The sequence below is a fragment of the Peromyscus maniculatus genome, chromosome 7 (assembly GCF_049852395.1).
Source record: "Peromyscus maniculatus bairdii isolate BWxNUB_F1_BW_parent chromosome 7, HU_Pman_BW_mat_3.1, whole genome shotgun sequence".
NCBI lineage: Eukaryota > Metazoa > Chordata > Mammalia > Rodentia > Cricetidae > Peromyscus > Peromyscus maniculatus.
Window position 1 is genome coordinate 75,660,286 of NC_134858.1, and position 12,580 is coordinate 75,672,865.

A 12,580-nucleotide genomic window follows, 5' to 3' on the forward strand; every position below is an offset into this window, starting at 1 on the left:
ATGCTTCTTCCTAACTGATGGAAGTGCTGTCAGGTACAATGAAACATCATTTCTCTCAATGCTTATACCTTGCACCTATGCTTTTAGGCAATGCTATTTGACAGGTTTGATAATACTCATCTATACACATTAAGAGAATGAGAACACTATAGTTCAGCATTTTCCTAATGAGATGCCTTTTTTTGAAATGTCAAAAAGATTAAAACACAGAGGCTTATATAATGAAGTTCTATACACCTACCACCACCTTCAAGCATTAATTAATATATTTATCAACTAGCCTAACCACATTTAGTACTTTCCACTTCAAACAGATTTCTGAAGGTTGAAATATATTCTTTAATTCATTCTTTTCAATAATCATCAATTTAATTTTAAAAACTTTCATCACATTATGTTTGTTACATCTACTTAAAATGTAGATGTAATCTTAAAATTTCTCTAATTAAATAAGTCTACTTATAAACATGGACACACTAAACACAACAGTAACAGAATAAGCATCACCTTCTTAGCAGGTTCAGAGTTAGAATGGCAAAAAGTGCTTAACTTATAAACTTTATGCATTACTATCTGTCAAATTATATACGCACTAGCTGTTTCCAATGCCATCACCATCTGGAGACCGGGTATAAGTAATCTTGAACTCAATATCAGGTACAAGTTGCATAGCCCTACGGTAGAACTTGATGGCTAAAAGAAGAGATAAGCTGAATTAGGTATGGCCACACATTTCTGTCAGTTACTCTGATTGCCCTTACCTGTGGTTGGCACACATCTTTATGAACAGCTGAATACTTCAAACATGCAACAGTAGCACACTGAACAAACATATCTCGAAACTATGCTGCTCAGGTTCCAATCCTCTCAAGGTTAACAGGTTGGGGGACTATCTTCTTATCCTTCCCATGTTTTTCCCATCCTCTCTGACTCATTAGACATGATTCTATGTGGGTGTTTCTTTATGGGACTCCATTTGTTAATGCAATTGTTACAGCTCAGAATCATTACTTCTGGATGAACTTTTCCTGTGTCACAAAGTTGAAGAAAATGAAATGCTGGATATAATCAAGAGATTTGCAATTCATCCTTCCAATCCAATTTCCTTTACCCCAGTGTGCCCTTACTCAGCTAAATAAACTTTAAATATTACTTTTATTTGAAATATTTTATTTCTACTTTTTAGAGCTTATACATATAACATTTCCTCCTTCCCTTTTCTTTCCTTTCCTTCCTCCAAACCTCACATATACCCCTCCTTGTTCTGTTTCAAATTCATGGCCTCTTTCTTTTAATTAATTGTTAACATACATAGAGATATGTGCATGTAGATACATATATATTCCTACATATAACCTGCTCAGGCTGTATGTTACCTGTGTGTATGTTTTCAGGGTTGACACTTGGTGTTGGTGTACTCCAATCTGGGGATGACTTTTCTTTTATTCTCAGAATACCTTAGTTTCCTGTAGCTTTGTGTAGGGTTGAGGCCTCCTGGGCTTTCCCCCATTTTATTTTTTATTTCTATATATGTGTAGGTGCCCAAGAGGACAGAAGAGGGTGTTAGATCCCCTGGTGCTGGAGTTACAGAAGTTGTGAGCACCGCTGAGCATCTCTCTACACTAATAAAACTCATTATTTTTGTTGTTTTATTTTTTTTTCCTTTGAGACAGGGTCTTGTTTCCCTGGTTGGCCCTGTATACTCAGTATATAGCTGATATTGGCCTCAAACTTGTGGCAACCCTCCTGCCTCAGCCCTCCAAGCACTGGGATTACAGTATGCACTACTATGCCCGGCTTAAATCCTGCTTTTCATAACTCCTGTGGGTAAGCAGTTTATAGAGATGTGGCATTCCCCCTCTCTCCCCACGGGAATCTGGAACCCAAGAAGCTGATTAGCTCTTTTCCTTTGGGATGAAGTTCATTCAATTTGCTATATTCTGTAATGTTTCCACACTCTGAGTCTAGTACTATATGTTAAGTACAGGGTGAAGCCTCACAAACTAATGCAGACTACATAAGGGACTTGACCAGTTAGATACTCAAAATATGGATAAAAATATCAGTAGAAAAAATTTCCAAATAAATACAGTAACTTCAAATGATGTTATTTTCCATGTGTTTTCAAAGAACTTAATCTCAAACATTTTTTTCATGCCCCAATTACTATCATTACCACCAAAAAAAACTTAATATGGAAAGGATCACTCTGCTTATGTGTACATTATCTACCCTGCTCCTTGCTGGAGATAGAACCTAGGTCATGCATTACACACAGCAGGTGAGGATTCCACCACTGAGCTACCTCTCCATTTTACTAATGCATTTCTGTAGGGTTTGTAGAGACAAAAGCTGTAGCACCTGCCTTTGGTAAAATGTAAAGTTAAGCTTAGAAAGACCAACTACGTGTTCTTTGATTTCATCCTTTGTATTTCATGAATCCAAAATATTTTCACACATGAAAAGAACACAATATGATTTTTATTTTATTAATGAATAACTAATACAAAACTAAATATAGAAAATTTATTTTACTCATCCTACAAATATGATAATATTGCCCTGCAATGTATTTTGGAAACAAATTATATATAATTCATTTATTTTAACTAATTATTTTTATGAAAAGGGGTCTTTACTATGTAACTCTGGCTGGCCTGGAACTCTTCATGTAGACCAGGTTGGCCTCAAACCTTCAAGGATCTTCCAGCCACAGGAATGACTGCTGTACCTAGTCTAATTTTTGTTTTTAACTTAAAATATAATTTCAAGTAGAAGGAGGAGAATGTTCTATACTCAATAAATTCCATCACAAGAAAACGCGGATCACTAATGAGCTACAATTCATAAGTAGGGTTTTACCTTCATAGAGAGCTCCGTTTTGTTCTTCTTCTACTGCCTTCAGGAAGAGTTCTCGAGCCTGTGAAATAAAAAGGTGAAAAAAAAAATTTTTTTTTGAAAATCTGTATGGTAAGTAGACAAACTGGTATGGTGGCACAAGACCTCAATCCCAGCACTTGAGAGGCAGAGGCAGCAGGATCATCCTTATGTGAGGTCAAACTGGGTTTCATGAATCCCTATACAAAAATAAATAAGTAAATAGAAAGTACATTTATAGTAGAAAGACAGCATTTTCAAACGATGCTGTAAAAACTATATATCCAAAGCAAAACAATGGATTTGGCCTAAGCCTCACAGCTTACATAAAAATAACTCAAAATGGATTATGAACTCAAAAGCAAAATACAAAACTATTGAAAAAAAACTTCAGGGAAACGAAAAATATCTTGGGGTCATAGGTGGCTCTTCTACGTGAACGACACAAAAAACTATGAATCATAAAAAGAAAGGCTAACATACTGCCTCGTAAAGACTCCTGCTCTGAGGGGCACCCTGCTAGGATGCGGTGACATGAAGATGACAGCCCCCATGTAAGAGGACAGCGACAGGGTCAGGCAAGCAGCTAGCATGCAGAGTATATCCAGTGTGAACAGCTACAAACTGTCCAGATACGGAGATGACTGACATAACATGACAACATGTTCAGTTTAAAATATAACAAAACACCCAATTACAGCTCCCAAAGAGCCAGGAGCCCAGCGCCAAGTGAGACGAGCTAAGGCATAGGCAGCTGAGGCAGGGGGATCACGGGAAGTTCTAGGCCACTCGGGCCTACACAGTGAGTTCCAGGCCACCTGGACTATAGAATGAGAACCTGTCTCAAGACAAACACAAAAAACCCAACCAACCAAAGATCCTTTGAAAAGGCAAGAGTATTTAGAAATTTCCACTTCTGCCTTTTTGGGCTTCTGTTGTAAATTCCAGACATCCATTTTTTAAGAGACTAGGTGACTCTTAAGAGGCAATAAATTAACACAAACATTACACGCAAATGGTAGGTGACAGAAAAAAGGCTGTATTAGTTACTGTGATAAAATGCCATGACCAAGGCAGCTTAGAAAAGAAAAGCTTTATTTGGGCTCATGGTTCCAGAGGTTTGAGGTCCACGGGGGTAGGGGGTGGGGATGGGGGATGGAGTGAAGGCATGCTGCAAGAACAGGAAGCTGAGGGCTCACATATAACGCCAAGCATGAAGCAAACTTGAATGGCTGAGTCTTGAAACTCTCAAAGCCCCCTCCAGTGACATGCTGTCTCCAACATCTCCCCAAACAGTGTCACTAGGGACCACGCACTCAAACGCCCAAGGCTACTGGGGACATATCATTACATCACAACCAAGCCCATAGTAATAACACCACCCCAGACAGTTAGAAGTTGTAAAGAATAGGTAAGCAGGAATACTGGTTAAAAAATTTTCCACATCAGAAAAACATTATTTTCCTTCACAAACACATCTCTATCAACAGAGTTGACTAATGATGAATCATGCCAGTGAAAAATCTCTATGTGCTGCAAAAGAGAGTGAATTTGTTAGAGCATTTCAGCACTTAACTTTTCTTCCTTTGCCAGCTCCTGCCTTCCTTTGGTGTCTGCAGCTGCTTTCAGTATGGAGCCTCTTCCTGACCTGCAAGGCCGAGTGTCTAGATTACTGGAACCCACACCTGGGGCAAGTTCAAACATCCACTGAGCTCTGAACATCTGGAGCTGTGCCTGTAACAAAAGGATATTTGAGGACCCATCAAGAGCAGGTAGTGCATCTCTGGAGTGACTTAGCAATATGCCCAGAATCTACTTCAATGTACATTCTTGTAATTCTAAGGCCAGAAAACAGTCACTCTCTTCTTAACGAAATACCTGATAAACGTACTTAAAAAAAAATCATTTTCTGCATTAAACTTTAAGGAATAAATATTAGTTGAAAGTAAGTCTGTCTATACAATAAAAAGCCTAAAAATACTGGAGGATTAAATTGTAGTCAGAATTGAAAATATAAGCCCTGAATTAGGGGCTGAATTTACATGGTGCTGAACAATTGTGAATAATGCACAGCTAGTAGATATTACAAAGCTCCTAAAAACTTCTATGTCAGCCCAAAGTCCTTCTCTTTTAGTAAACATTCTCTACTCCAAAAAGGAAATCCTTCTAAACACAGATCATTTAAATATAAAACACAGAAAAAGTCAAGCCCTTTAAGGAAGAAATTGTTACTCCAACTTCTGAAAACAGCCAAGTTATCATCCCAGCTGGGTACTGCCTCAGCAGGGTCACACTGCCTTTGGGCTTCCCACGTAATGACCTGGCTCCTGGTGAGGGCAATCTATCCTCAGAAGCCCACAGGACCAGCTCAGGCAGTCCACTAAGACTGCACTACAGCCGGGCTTCCTCCTCTTCTGTCTCCCTCGCCCAGCCTCCCTCGCAAGGTTCTGACTCTTAGGTGCCCTGAAGAGCAATCTCTATTCTGCTTTCCCCCTGAGAGCTCAAACCAATAAACTTCTCCTCCAGAAGAGAGCCACTTCTACCAGAATCGTGTCTATTATTTCTGGCTAACTTTTTGAAAAGGTGACTTACAAATGTTCTAAAAATGTTCTGTACAGGGCTCTGGTTCCCACACTCTTCTAACATGTTACAGTTATACCTGACCTGCAGAATCTTTAGCTGCATTCATTATTTACTAAATGAAATGTACCAAATAAACAAGTATTATAATACCTAGAAGTTCAATAATTAGTTTAATTACAGTAATTTTGAGTTTAATACAAAAGATTTATCTCATCCTTGTAAATGGCTATAGTGTATTTCAGATTATGGTAGCACCATTCCTTAGAACAAGTAATGGATATTTAGGTCATGTGAAACTTTACCATATATGTTGTAATGCTATGACAGGAATCTTTGAACCATCATATTTACTCATTTTCCCTATTATTTCCTTAGATTTAATCTCCTGGAGAATTGTTGCATCAAAAGGGAATGCATACTTTTAATTTTGATACACATTGCTTGTGTACCCTCCAGAAAAATAATGGCCGTTTATAATCTCAAGTGGAATGTGTAAGTGTTTTCACAGTCCAGACAGAATTGGACATTATTCCATAAACCAGTTAAATTATTAATGAGGCTTATTATGTCTTCAAATATTTAACAGCCATTCATATTTTTCCATTAACTGTCCCATTCACCTTTCCTGTCTTTTGTTCCTCTGATTTATGCACATAATCTATACACTGAGGATTCTAAACCTTTGTCCACAAGGCAAACAGTTGTTCTAGTGATTTCTTTCAACTTTACCATGCCTTTTGTTATGCACAGACTTTAAACTCTTAAGTGATCAATCTTGTTATTTAAGGTTATGAGTTTTGAGGCATGCTCATGTATTATTTTGAACACTTTAAACCTACATTCTGGGGAGCAAAGCAATAGTTCAGTGGGTAAAAGCACTTGCTGCTAAGCCTAAGGACCCAAGAAGCCTAATGACGCGAGTTCTATCCCTGAGACCCATGTGGTGGAAGGAAAGAAATGACTCCCACAAATTATCCTCTGACCTCCACATGGGCACACACATGCACACACAAATAAATAAAAGTAATAAAAAAAATTGTAAATTACATATTGAACTCCAAAGCTGTGGTTATTGATATCTATGTTTACAGCAAAGGTATGGTTTAAGTATGCTATAAAAAATATGAAAGTCCAAGCCAGGCAGACACTGGTAGTTCATGCCTTTAATCAATCCCAGCACTTGGGGGCAGAGGCAGATCTCTGAGTTAGAAGTCATCCTGGTCTATAGAGAAAGTTCCAGGATAGCCAAGGCTACATACAAAAAGCAAACAAACAGAGAATAGGAAAGTCCAGCTAAATTCCATGCAAAGAGCTGACAAACGCTCCCCACCCGGACCAGCAGTCAACAGAACTGAAGACACACACCTGCAGGTCTCTCTCAGCAGGACTCTCCTTTTCATCATCACCCACTCTGACAGCATCAGAATGACAATCTTCCTCCGCTTCTGCCTGAGGAGAACAAACCAGAACAATGTCAGAAACGCAAACACGAGTTTCCCTTTGTGATCTACTCAACTGTTCACTAATTGTTAACAACTGTTAACTAGTACCACACCTTTGAGTTTGTGGAACCCACTTTGAATATCAAGGCTGTACAATGCACTTAGGACCCTGCTATTTATTTCCAAAGGAAAATCAGTCTGAAAAGCATATTCTCTACTCTAAGCCACAGGAGTGTTAGTATCACCATGAATCTTAAAATTTTGTTCCCAAAAGTGTAATATCAATTCCACTCATCCAAAAGTCCTTTTGAGCTGGGCAGTGGTGGTGGTGCACACCTTTAATCCCAGCACTCAGGAGGCAGAGGCAGACAGAAAGGATCTCTGTGAATTCGAGGCCAGCTGGTCTACATAGTGAGTTCCAGGACTGCCAGGGCTACACAGAGAAACCCTGTCTTGAAACAAACAAACAAACAAACAAGTCATTTTGAATCTAGAATTTGCTATCAGTAAATGTTTCTTTGGCCTCTTATTTTCTATAAATTGTGCCTGGATCTAGGAGAGGAAATAGAATCAAGTCTGGTAAGTTGGCACCGCTCTCTGAAGACCACCCCACAAGTAATGCGTTTTCCAGCAGGAACCCAAGTGTCCTGAAATGCAGTCATAAGTCCTATCACCAGTGTTCCAAATACAATTATTTCAGCATAACTAAAAGCAAAAACTTTCCAAAACAATTCTGTGTTCACAAAGCTCAGCACGTTATAGAGGCTGTGATGTTTCGTGCCAACGAAATACAATTGCTTCTCTCTAGATGATCTACTTTGGTAAGTTTAAATGATACCAATGAAAGAAAATTTGTACTTCAACTCTTGTAATACTGTAAAATCAACTCCACTAGGCTTCAGATTTGGAGTTGGAGATGGCTCAGCAGTTAAGAGCATTCTGCACTTCCAGATGACCCAGGTTCCGTTCCCAGGACCCACAGGGTGACTGACATACATTCAGGGTATCGAACTTCAGAGGGCATGGTATCTCAGCCAGGCATGGTATCACATGCCTTTAATCTCCAGACTCAGGAGAAAGAGGCAGGCAGTCTCCTTGAGTTCAAGGTCAGCCTGGTGACATACTGAGTTAAAGGCCAGTGAAAGAGTATACAGTGAGACCTTGTCTTTAAAAGGAAGGGAGGAAGGGAGGGAGGGAGGGAGGGAGGGAGGGAGGGAGGGAGGGAGGGAAGGCAGGCAGGCAGGCAGGCAGGCAGGCAGGCAGGCGGGGAAGCCCGTCTCTTTTTTTAGTGCTGAGGAACTGAGTCCAGAGCCTTGCACATGGTAAACAAGTACTCTACCACTGAGCCACTGAGCTGTATCCCAACCAAAGCAACCTCTTCTATTTTATCTCTATTAGAAACTCAATCTTTCACATTGGAGTGGCTGCAAGTAGAATAAAGGTGGACTGGATTCTAGTATGTAGCTTTGGGCCTAATAAATGTTTCTGTTTACTATTTCCACTGTATCCTTTTAGTTTCAGTAAATTAAATGACTAAAATGAATCCTACTTCCCAGGAAAATGAAGTATTGCCTCAGTCCAGTCTGTTAGCTAATAACTTATCAGCAAGGGGAACTTGCTCAACACTCAACGTGAGCAGCCCTACACAGAAATGTGGTAATGTGGGAAAGGACACTGAAGGTTAGCTAGGGATAATACCAAAACCAATGTTGTTGTCTCTAGTATCCACACACACATGCAGAGGGGAGTATGCACAGTTTCATACACACATGCCACCCCCGAAAAGGAAGAAAAGCCAAAAAAAAAAAAAAAAAGCAATTCCATGTAGTTCCAAAGACAGCACATTTTAACTGTAAGTTATTTCCAGGAGAGAAAAGGTTTTATTACCATAGATCTTTGAACAGAGCAACCAGACACATTTGCACCACAAACAGTATAACATAAACAAGCTCTGCTCACACCTTATCTCAAGCAACCAGACTCAAAGCAGGGGCCAGTAACACTTGACTAGCCGGTACAGCGTGAAATGCTTGGTGCTCTGTAAAGGTTACATCAGTGAAGACATAAACGAAAGAAGCATTTGTTCTAAGTCTGGACCTTGGGTTTGGATAAAAGGGCTTGGACAGCTGTCCCCCAAAAGGTCCATGTGTAAAAGGCATGGTCCTTAGGTTGGCACTCCTGGACATTGAAAGAACCTGTAGGATCTGGCCTAGTGCTTGAGTCATAGGGGGCAAATCCTTGAAACAGACTGTGGGACCTCTTTCTTTTCTGTGTCCTGGCTCATGAGGTGGACAGTTTCCTCATTTACGTGTTCCTGCCAGGATGTGCTGCTTCATCAGAAGCTCGAAGCAATGGAACCACTTGGATCCCAGAATTGATCCTCTAGAACCTTTATAAATGAATTCTTTATAAATGATCACAGGTATTCTGTTGTAATAAGAAGCTGATCTCCTAGGAAATACATCAGGGACTCTGAAATGCATGGATCCCACAGAGAAGCATATTTCTCTTTTTTAAGAGTCGATTTTTCACTGCAAACCCTAAGCATAGCTAATAAGAGAGGACCCGAGTCCAGCAGAATATCCTTTTAGTAGGACAGCCTTCTAGCTATTGCCTGGCAGTCAGACTAAGCTAACTTGATCTGAAGAGCTTTTCCTGCTCACACCAGGGTGCTGCTTGCTCTCTGGACCTGGACTACCATTTCCCTCACTTAGACGCTCCGACTTATCTTCAAGATTCAGGTGAAGGTTCATCTTGGCAGCTTTTCCCAATTCTCTTTTTGTTACCTTAATTCTGTATTGAAATGATTTGTTTCCTTCAGTGGAATGAGTATACTGAAGGCAGAGAACACATCTTGGTCACCTTTGCTACCTTTAGGATCAAACACATTCCATGATGCTTGGTAAAACACCAGCCTAGTGAGCTTTTGTTCCTTGAAGCAAGGCCTCATTCTATACAGCCTAGGCTGTACAGTGGTCCCAGTGGTTTTCCTCCCTGGGACGCCTGAATGCTAGGAAGAATGGAAGTGTGAGACATAAGATATACGCAACCACACTATGATCTCTTCCTTTCTGTGGAGCTGGAGAGATGGCTCAGCAGTTGAAGACTTGATATTCTTCCAGGGGACCTGAGTTTGGTTACCAACACCCATGTCCAAGCAGCACACAGCATCTCCAAGGGATTGGAACCCTCTTCTGGCCTCTGTGGGCACCTGCACATACATGACATCCTGTCTCAGATAGGGTTACTATTGCTATGATGAAATGCCATGACCAAAAGCAACTTGCAGAGGAAATGGTTTATTTGGCTTACACTTCCACTGTTTATCATCGAAGAAAATCAGGACAGGTATTCAAACAGGGCAAGAGGCAGGAGCTGATACAGAGGCTGAAGAGGGGTGCTGCTTACTGGCTTATTCCTCAGGGCTTGCTCAGTCTGCTTTCTTATAGAACCCAGGACCACCAGCCAAGAGATGGCACCACCCACAACAGGGGATCTTATGAAAGCATTTTCTCAATTGGGGCTCCCTGCTCTCAGGTAACTCTAGCCTGTGTCAAGTTGACGTAAAACTATTCAGCACACATACACTCATACTCATTCACACACACAAATTTAAAAACAATTTAATTTAAGAAGAGAGAGATCTATAAAGAAAATTGGTTATTTCTGGGTCATCTTTTCAGATATGACATTCCATGATTAAAAGTTTATCATAGATCACACTGTATAGGTTTGGTAACACTGAAGATCTGGTACTGTACCAAAATCCACACCATGCCACACTAGTAACAGGCTCAAAAAAAAAAAAAAAAGTTGAATACAGAATGCCTATCTCAAAGATAAGAAAATAGGAAACCTGTAATAAGACAGGCTTTTCCCTGAGTTTCTGTATTATAACAGAATCCACTGTTAACCTGATTTTTGATAGTATGATCTGGGATTTTACTACATTTGGTCAATTTCAGTGCCACTTGAAATAAATAGGCGTTTAAGAAATTTTCACTTTTTTCATAATTGAAAATTACTCAAGCATCATTGTATATTTGAGTAAGTTTCCTCACAGATGGTATTAATTAAATACGAAGGTTAAGGGCTTAATCTTGGTCAGAGAACTACTTTTCAAAGTTTAGAAGAATAATCAATTAGTGCGTTTTCTGTGCGCCAGGTTAGCTGCACAAAATAAATCGTTTCGGCCAATTCACTTCAGGACCGACAACCACTTGAGTGTTCTAGTCAGTCTGGTATCTTTCATTCTCAATTCATTCAGCCCTAGCCGGAGATGAGTTTCTTGGTCACTGCAGAGACGGGATATTCCATGCAACAGTCCCGTTGAGACCTGAGCTGTCTGTCACACATGATGGGGCTTAGCGCAGTCTCTCCACCTGCACACAGAGAAGTGGCTTAGGCCGCGGCTACCACGAAATTAGACCCGGAGGGAGCCCTCCAAGTCTGCCAGGACTGTCGGCCACTATCATCACACCCGGGCACTGAAGTCACGGGGGGCGTGCGTCCGGAACTCGGGGCTCCCGAAGACGCAGAGAGCGTCTGTGGGCCCGGCTGCCAGAAGAGGAGCAATCAACAAGTGTCTCCGCTGGCCAGGGCCACCTCCCTCGTGCAGAGACCAGGAGCGCTCGCCTCAGACCCCACTCCCTGCGCGCACAGCCTGGAGCCGCCGGAGCCGGCCTTATCCTCCCCGTCCCGACGGCCCGGCCCTCGCTGCCCGCTCGCGCTGCCCCCCCCCCCTCCACCTCCCGCGGTTACCATGCTGGCGGCCGGCCGGCCGGCTTCGTCGAGGGGCTCCCCGCGCCCGGCTCCCGGAGGAGGGCTGGCGGCTGCCCGGTGTCTACTCCTGCCCGTCTGCTGCAGCGGGGCTTAGCAGAGTTCTCGGTCGGAGAAGCGCACCAGGCAGCGGCAGTAACTGCGGGCCCGGCGTACGGCAGCCATCTTCGCGGGACAGGGGGCCCGGGGCAGGCGCGCTGCGGCGGCGGCCGGGGACTCGAGCTGCGGAGGGGTCGCCGGTCGCCCGCGGAGGCCGAGCACCGAGCGAGGACCGGAGCGGCGTCGGCCCAACAGCAAGCGAGCTGGACGCAGCGGCGGGGCTGCCTGCTCGGCTGCGGAAACTGCGCCGCCGCGCCGCGCATGCGCACGGCCGCCGCCGCCGCCTGCTTGGCTCGCAGCAGCCCGGCGCGGGCAAGGGTGATGGTGGCCCTACTGTGTGCAGCCCTCCGCGTGGCCAGGCTGCCCGGCCTCGTTCAACCCGCTTGTCTGGTTCTGAGGCCACCCAGGCAGGAGGAAGCAGACGTTAGCTCAAAATGTTTGGACCTGAGTGTGGAGTAGAGCCCCCCGAGTCGATCCTCATAACTGGACGCTAGGGAACAGTAGGTTAGGCGCCCTGGGCACTGGGTGCCCTGTCGGAATGGGAAGAGTAATAACCCAACAGTCATTGCACCCCACAGACTCTGGACCGAGGAAAACATACGCTCATGTGTGCGGCCGGAGAGTGGTAACAGCCAACGCAAGGCACGTCGAACTACAGATCCCACAATACAACGGGGGAAAGAACGTGCTTCGCCTAGGCCTGAAACCCGACTCCTGCAGGGGGACGACGCAACGAGGCACGCTGGGATTTGTAGTCGGCAGGTCCACGTTGAGCCGGAACTTAACACCCACCCACCCCC

The 12,580-nt window shown here is 43.0% G+C and overlaps 1 protein-coding gene across 2 annotated transcripts in view; it reads right to left on the bottom strand.

The window, feature by feature from the left end:
- Fbxo9 (F-box protein 9) overlaps window positions 1-12,438 on the bottom strand; it is a 32,702-nt gene extending 20,264 nt beyond the window's left edge. Inside the window, exons 1-5 of one of the 2 annotated variants that reach the window (XM_076575437.1) lie at window positions 12,382-12,438; window positions 6,826-6,909; window positions 4,453-4,611; window positions 2,863-2,920; window positions 594-693 (exon numbers count right to left, since the gene is read on the bottom strand). In XM_076575437.1, the coding sequence (XP_076431552.1) occupies window positions 594-693; window positions 2,863-2,920; window positions 4,453-4,611; window positions 6,826-6,909; window positions 12,382-12,387 (407 nt within the window). In that variant the 5' untranslated portion in view covers window positions 12,388-12,438. Of the gene's footprint in view, window positions 1-593; window positions 694-2,862; window positions 2,921-4,452; window positions 4,612-6,825; window positions 6,910-11,663; window positions 12,076-12,381 lie in introns of those variants that run through there. The other variant, XM_015992549.3, reaches the window with a different exon arrangement.
- Between the last annotated feature and the right edge of the window lie 142 nt (window positions 12,439-12,580).